Source organism: Phacochoerus africanus, chromosome 2 (genome assembly GCF_016906955.1).
Source record: "Phacochoerus africanus isolate WHEZ1 chromosome 2, ROS_Pafr_v1, whole genome shotgun sequence".
Taxonomy (NCBI): Eukaryota; Metazoa; Chordata; class Mammalia; order Artiodactyla; family Suidae; genus Phacochoerus; species Phacochoerus africanus.
Window position 1 is genome coordinate 136,121,432 of NC_062545.1, and position 7,758 is coordinate 136,129,189.

Below are 7,758 nucleotides of genomic sequence, written 5' to 3' on the forward strand. Positions count from 1 at the left end.
AGGTGCAGCTCCCCCAAATAATAATAATAATAATTCCCTATCTTAGAGGAATTTCTCAAATACTTTTATTTATTGTTTATTTTATTTTTTGTCTTTTTGCCCTTTTCAGGACGCACCCACAGCATATGGAGGTTCCCAGGCTATGGGTCTAATCGGAGCTGTAGCCACCGGCCTACACCAGAGCCACAGCAACGTGGGACGAGGAGTTCCTGTCGTGGCGCAGTGGAAACGAATCCGACTAGGAACCATGAGGTTGTGGGTTCGGTCCCTGCCCTCTCTCAGTGGGTTAACAATCCGGCATTGCCCTGAGCTGTGGTGTGGGTCGCAGACGCAGCTCGGATCCCACATTGCTGTGGCTCTGGCGTAGGCTGGTGGCTACAGCTCCGATTAGACCCCTAGCCTGGGAACCTCCATGTGCCGCAGGAGCGGCCCAAGAAATGGCAAAAAGACAAAAAAAAAAAAAAAGTCTTTACTATTGGTCATGTAAACTTTAGTCACATAAGATGCCAAATTCTTCAGGTTACTTTCTTTAAAAAATTTTTTTTAATTATAAAAATAATCATACTTATTAAAAACTCAAGCAATGAGGAATTACATGAAATAAAAACAGAAATCTACCATTTTCCTCCTATCCATTTATGCAAGAGAACAGTTTCCACAAGAAAAACATTCTGTTGGCTCAACTTTTCCTTTATGAAGTATCGATGGAGTACAATGTATTAAATTATTATAAATTGTTTGTGGCCCGAGGCAAGTGATTAAAGGGCTGTTTAGATCTAACTAGGGAAGATAATATGGTGTATTTTCACCGCTGAGGTTCTTGATTACAATGAGATCTTTGCAAGTTTCTATTTTTAGTAAGAGTACTAGACCGTGTGTTTGGTACATGACCAAGAGCCAGATGTCTCAAACTTGAATGTGCATGTGTCACCTGGAAATCTTTTCCAATACTGATGCAGATCCACTAGTGCCAGGGTGGGGTCTACTGTATTTACAAAGTCCTAATGAGCTTGAGGTGATGTGATGTGGCTGGTCTATGGGTCACAGGGTTGCAAGGATCCAGAGAACCGATAAGAGAGTGATTCCACAATAGCTCCCCCACTACCCCCTACCCACCCCCCACCTCCCCCAAGCAGGTTCCTACTCCAGTACCTAAAATCCCCACCATGGCATTAGCCACTTGGATTAGCTGTAATCTATGGAAAAACCCTATTACATGGACACATGCTACCTGTATGTATATGACACATTATTACCTTATCAACTCGGCATGGATTTGTTTAATAGTCACCCACCTAGTCATAATTATTACCTGTAGGAGAACAGAGCTCTTTAGGAAGGACATGGGATAGATGCATTTTGAGTGTGAGCTAACATTAACGAGCCCTTCCTAGGTACCAGGTACTATAGTACAAAGATTTTACATGCAATAAATCCCTCAATCCTCAGAACAATCAGGGCCCAACTATTGCCCCAATTTATAGATAGGAATCAAAGTCAGCTTGGAAGTTTCTGTAGACTTGCCTGAGGTGACACAGCAAGGATTGGGGAGAAAATATGAGCCCGTGTTCTTCATCCCTTGGCTCTACAGAGAAGTCTGGAATATGGAACAATAACTGAGAAGGGTTTGCTCAAAGTAGGGTATTTTAGTAAAGAACCCATGTGAGCCCTCCTAACATGAGGGAACAATTAGATAAAAGAAAGAAGATTGGAAGAACTCAGTGAAGGTCATCAAAAGATAAGCATCACCTACTTGATAATCTTACCCAAGGCTTTTCAGGTCAACATCAACACTCCACTGCTCAAGCCATATTCATAAAACTATAAAAGGTGTGTGGTTCCAGATGAATATCGTGTTTTCATACTATAAATTTATAAGTCTTAGTTCATGGTGTTTTGAGAGCTCTAGACCAATCTAGTATCTATCCAATTATAAATAAAGCTGTAGCTCAGGGAAATTAATTATGAACCATGAATGTGTCCCTAAGAAGCCTGTGAATCTCATTCATTTACTTTATTTTCCTCACAGTTGTCTGAGAAGAGACCCATTGTCTGGCCACTGGTGAAAAACTTATGTTTGAGACATGACTCAATCATTCCTCTGTCCAAGGACACATCCAAAGGCATTAAACCTGCTTAATTCACTGATTTCAACCATTTTAATGTTTCTCACTGAGAAAATCCCCTCTTAGCTATAACCATAATATAGAAAAGGATCTGCTTTCTTTGTGTGCTAAGAAAAAAACAAAGAAACTTGATAATTGACTTGCCACTGTTGAGGCTTCATGGTTGCAGATACCAACCAGTAGCAAGCTTTGTGAATAAGCACCTTTCTTGATAGTCCCATGGCTGGGGAAGGTGAAGAAACAGGTTTTTCATTTTTTAACAGATTCCCCAGTCACCAAGCTGCCTCTTCCAAATTGACCAAATCCCCCTTCTGCCGTTCAGCCCCCTTCCTTGACCAGACCAGAATATGCAAAAGCTTCAATTCTGGGAATTCTTGATTCCTTCTTAGAGAGCTCAGGGCTGACATCTTTCCAGGTAACTCTGTGAAGGCCTACACTTTCTAATAGAAGGAATGCTGCCTAAAGGAGTGTGTTACCAGGTGCGGCGTGAAGTTAGTGAACCAAAGAGGGGAAATTATCCACCATTTTAAAGGGGTCGGGGGGAGAAGGGAAAAGGAATCAGCCAACCATCAGGACTGACACTTCACCCTACTTCTGTCCATCTGAAATACGCTTTGGAGTGAAAACTTTGAAAGAAAAATCATGATGGTCAGACTCCAATTGCACAAAAGTCTGGCCCTTTCATGAGGGCTTAGGGTGGAAATAGGGAGAGTTCTCCCACTTCAATGAGACAAGATGAGATTTCAATGATATTTTTCTCTCCTGGGTTTATTCTTTTTAACATATACTTTTTTTTTTTTTTCACTCCGAGTTGATTCAAAAAGGCCTCTTGATTCTTGGAAAGTCATTGAATTTTTTTTCTATAATTAAGTTATTTTTAAGCTAACCATCTAAGTATATAATTTTTAAGGATCACACGTACTAATGCATTTTCTATTTTAGTAACATCTAGTGAGAAAGTAGATAGTAGAGCCTCTCCAGAGCTTTTGTGTGAGCCTGGATACTAACTTTGTGTTCAATATAAATCAATGGAACTAGTTCGCTTTAGGGTACTTACTCCCTAAGGAGTCACTAATGGAATTATCTCCAGCTCTTAAAAAAGCCACAATGAGACTAATGAAAAAAAAAATTTTTTTTTAAGTGAAATCTGGATAAGGCACTAGGCTTACTAGCACATTTTATTTATGGCATTTGTCATGTATGGCACATTTTACACACAAGTTGTACGAACCTCAGAATGTTTTTTAAGAGTCATTTAATATCATCTAAGAAGACTTTGTGATTTGGGGTTAAATAGTCTGTACCAGTAGAAAAGTGTATTATATGTCCTCAACTTCAAAATCATTCTGGGATGACATTACAACTTTGAGAAATTTTTAATATCAGATACAAATGAAAAACTTAACAGTCTTTGGATTGGAAATAACTTGTGGGGGTTTTCATTAAAGTTGGGTGCAGCTTGCTGCATTTTGGTTAGTTGGATGTCTTCAGCAATTTTTCAAATGTTTTGGGTTTGGCAAAGTCCAAAATGTTTTTGCCAACACCCTCTTTTCCCCTTATTTTTTAAACCCGTGTGAAATTCAAGGATAACTTAATCCATATGTGTCTGATTCGTTTACACTTAACTCATCAAAATGTTATTTTGTAAGACCCATTTAATATCCAAGAAACCCTTGGAGCTTTCTTAAAATGTCTTTTGTCTTTGAACCTGTGAGTTGCATTTTTTTTCATATAAATGGAGCTTGGACCTTGAAAGATTGAAGATCAGTCAGTTTTCAAGTCAGGGTCTTCAAATTTTAAGTAGAATCAAAACTTAATATTCTGTTTACTGCTTGAGCATCGAATAGCTTCATTTTAATATAAAGATCAGAGGAAGTAGAAAAAATTTTCATGTTGTAATTTGGGGGGAAGATCATATTTGGAAATTTCACATTACTAACATTAAATAAATAAAAATTACTCCTAGTTTTTTTTTAATCTATAATTAAATGGCTTCATTTTATGTACATTGGATGTGTTTTCTAAGAGTGGCCAGGGGATCATTGACACAGTGGGGTAATTGCCATTTCGTGGTGTTAAAAGTGTTCTGACAGTCAACTCATTCATTGTTTATTGTAATAATAACATCTATGGTGTTTATGAGAGATCCCAAGATCAGGAGAGTTGACAATTGGCAGGAGTTGTATGTTAAGAGAGTTCTGAAAAATTGGCACCCATATGTCTTAAAAATTACTGTGTGATTTGAAAGAATGTGATCAAATCAGGAATCTGGCAAGATTGAGCAGTATGGATCAGACACATTGTTTGAGAACAACAATTCGGAGAGCCTAAATGGGGCCCTTTGAAAAAGCAAGATCTCTGCGACCCCCTTGTAAAAGGATCTAGCGAAAACCTTCAGAGGCTTCCTTGCCTATTTGTTCAGTAGAACTGAGGAAAGAAAGGCCATCGCCATAACTGCTAGTGAACATCCAGTCCATGCCATGGTAACTAGCTGAAAATGTAATACTGGAGTGGCATTTCCAAGTTCAGCGCTTCTGTAAAAGACCTGTAAGCACACAGAATGCTTTTTTAATGTTCTGCATTGTTGTGGCTCCCCCATTGAAGAACCTTTTGATCGGACCCTGTTTTTACTAATGTAAACATTCTGACGAGTATCCAAAGAAATGACCTTTGAGTGAACCTCTAACCTTCCCCGTAATTATTTGTTTGAAGACAGTGTGGAGTTCTCCTGCTGAGAACTGAGGCCCATGATGCCTTGCAGCTCTGCGAGGAAGGGAGTGTTTGGGGGAACTGGAGAGAAAGACATAAATAAGGGAACAACCTCCAGATGTAAATAATAAAAGAGTAAAAGGTTGAAATTAAAAAGGGAAAAAATAGCAATTCGTTTTACCTAAAGAATTGGCCTATAGGAAAAAACAAAACCAGGATTAGTAGCACATAAAAAGAGGTGAAACCCCTGCCATGTGTGTCCATTAGAAACCTCAAGGAGCAGAGAAAGGGTTTCTCCCGCTCTCCGGAGCATCTCAACTGGTCTTAACGCAAGCTGATGAAAAGAGTTCTGGAGGTGGAAATCTCAGGTCGGTCCTCCTTGGTCTCATACAGAGCAAGGGGGCAGGGGGGTAGATGATTCATTTCCTTCTCTGGTTTGAGGGATACTTCTGGAAAGCTCTGTGATCTCGCTGGCCAGCTATTCTTCAGCAACACTTAAGGTGCCAGGTGGGAATCAATACGCAGTTTCCGTGCTCCTTGTGTTATCACCTTTCCCCTCCTGTCCTCTCTTGCCTAAGCCTGAGGGAGTGTGACATTTTGACAACCTGAGCTACACATTCTTAAGTGGTAAAGAAACACTGTTTGCCAGATAGACCCCATACGCAAAAGACTCCTTTGGTGTTCTTGGAGCTGTTTTTCTTCGGTCTAATTGTGTTCCCACTGGGGCGCTCACAGGAGGCCTGAATGGGTGTGGGCTGTTGTCCTCAGCAGAAGGAACTTCAACTCCATGGGATGGCAGAGCTCCCAACACACACTAGCGTATTCCTGGCTAATTTCAAAGAATGAGTTTTCAATTCCTGCCTGTGACCCCATGTGGACTCATTAATCATTAAGTCCCCCCTGCACTTAAGATTTGAAACTGGAAATACTGGGAAATGTCATCCAATGGATATATACATAAGGGACAGCTAGCTATATGCTAGGCATCCCCCTCTTTCTGTGCCCCCCCCCCAAAAAATGCAGTCGGTGAATCCCGTGAATCAGTTCTAGTGCATGGGGAATGCATGCCATTAAATGCACAGGGACAGGGGTAACTCGCAAATAGTAGAAAATTGTTTTGTTTTTATTAAATTTGGAGAAATAAAGGAGATTTCTTATCATCTTACTCTGTTCGTACATGAATATTTGATGGGCATTATTAAACATTAAAGTAACATGAAGTAGGCACTTATTTTTGGATTTCCAACAAAATTAGATCCAGGCTTCCAGACAAAATAACTGCTTCTCCTTTACATTCCTGTGATTCAGCCACCACCTGATTTGAAAATGTTTCTTGGGCTCTAATATCAACCATGTGTACCTGAGGCTCTGTCTTTCTAGTGGGTTGAAAGGTGGCTGGGTTTATGGTTGCTAGTTACCTTATCCCTGCCCTGGGTGTCCCAGCTTAGACTGGAAAGGCCGCCCCCAGCTGGCACTGACCTCTAAATGACCCCTAACTTTACAGGCTTAAACTGCAGGAGTTGCCTAAGAGCAGAAGTCTTTCTGGCCAGCACTTATTACTGCTGTGTTGGTGATAAAACTTCAGACAGCCTAATTGATGGCTTTGCTGACCTAACAATACCTTGTGAAAGCAGAGTGCCAGAGCCTGGTCTCCATTTATGACCAGCTGCAAGGGGAATCTGGGTCTCCCTACGATGGGGAGTTTAGGGAGAAGGGGAAAAAATCTTGCAGCCTGTGAACTTTAACCAGATTTCGACATCTTCTAAGAGGCAGAAGCACAATTGTAAATTGATAGAGGTTTTCACAGGAATACTTTTTTCCCCTCCCTGAGCCTTTTTGGCAAGTCAGCCTGAAGTTGGCTCTGAGATGACGGAGGAGATGATCTAGGCAACTATTTCTGAACATGGAGAGGGAGAACAGCCTTTGCATTCAGAAGATAATTTTCAGTCGGTGTTTGGCCGTATTGTGTCCTCCACAGTGTCCATGCGCAGGTGTCCACAGGGTCCAGAAATTGCCTTTGCTGACTGTACCTCCCTGTTCTCTTGCAGGTTTATTAATGCCAGAAGAAGAATAGTACAGCCCATGATTGACCAGTCAAATCGAGCAGGCAAGTTCCCACTCGTATCTATGCTCACATCGCACAAGCACAAGCCCTCATCACGTTATACTTCACGAGTTTCATCACCTGGTAAAGAAATGCTTCCATCAGGCATTCTGGGAGAATGTGTTTTTTTAACGTCCCCAGAATTCCATTCTAGGAAGCAACTTCACTAATTGGTGCTAATTGGAGATTTCCCACCCTGACTCTACTGAAACTGCTTTTTATTTCCTTTCTGAATTGGTAATTGGGCGCAAGTATTAGTGCCACAAGCAGTTTGTTGGACTAGGAGCTCTGGAATAACTCATTGCTTGTCTGCATCCAATCATTAGCACACTCTCATTTTCTCCTTACCCACAATCCCTTGTGTGTGCCTTGCTTTCACTCCTGGAACATCTTCTGTTAGACTCATTGTATCCATTCATTTGCTTTGACTATTCATAACATCCTGTTTAAAGCCTGACGTGCTGCATTGCCAGTATTATTTTTTTTATTAAAAGATTATTACCTTTGTTTAAAATGCCTCCCATCTATCCCGTGAAAACACGGGGGGAGGTTTTCTCACAGTATCTCTCTGTTTCTCTAATGCCGTCATGACACGGTACTGTCAGAACCACACCCTTAAACTCCTAATCATCCTGCTTGGAAATAGGTGTTTCCTTAGTTTACCGAGGACTTGCAAGAAGGTCTGCGGGAAAAACAAAAAACTATTTTCCATGTGCATGAGGACTACAGCCCCTCACAAGGGTGTCACACTGGATGGAGAGTTAAACTATATCCTCCGTTTAAAGAATTTAAGGATATTAGTTTCCTTTGGCAAATTTT

General features: G+C 40.8%; 1 protein-coding gene across 9 annotated transcripts in view; it reads left to right on the forward strand.

Annotated features, from left to right (window-relative positions):
- MEIS2 (Meis homeobox 2) overlaps positions 1 to 7,758 on the forward strand; it is a 208,985-nt gene that overhangs the window by 196,409 nt on the left and 4,818 nt on the right. For all 9 annotated transcript variants that reach the window (XM_047766763.1, XM_047766766.1, XM_047766767.1 and 6 more), the window contains one exon: positions 6,884 to 6,942. In XM_047766763.1, the coding sequence (XP_047622719.1) occupies positions 6,884 to 6,942 (59 nt within the window). The remainder of the gene's footprint in view (positions 1 to 6,883; positions 6,943 to 7,758) is intronic.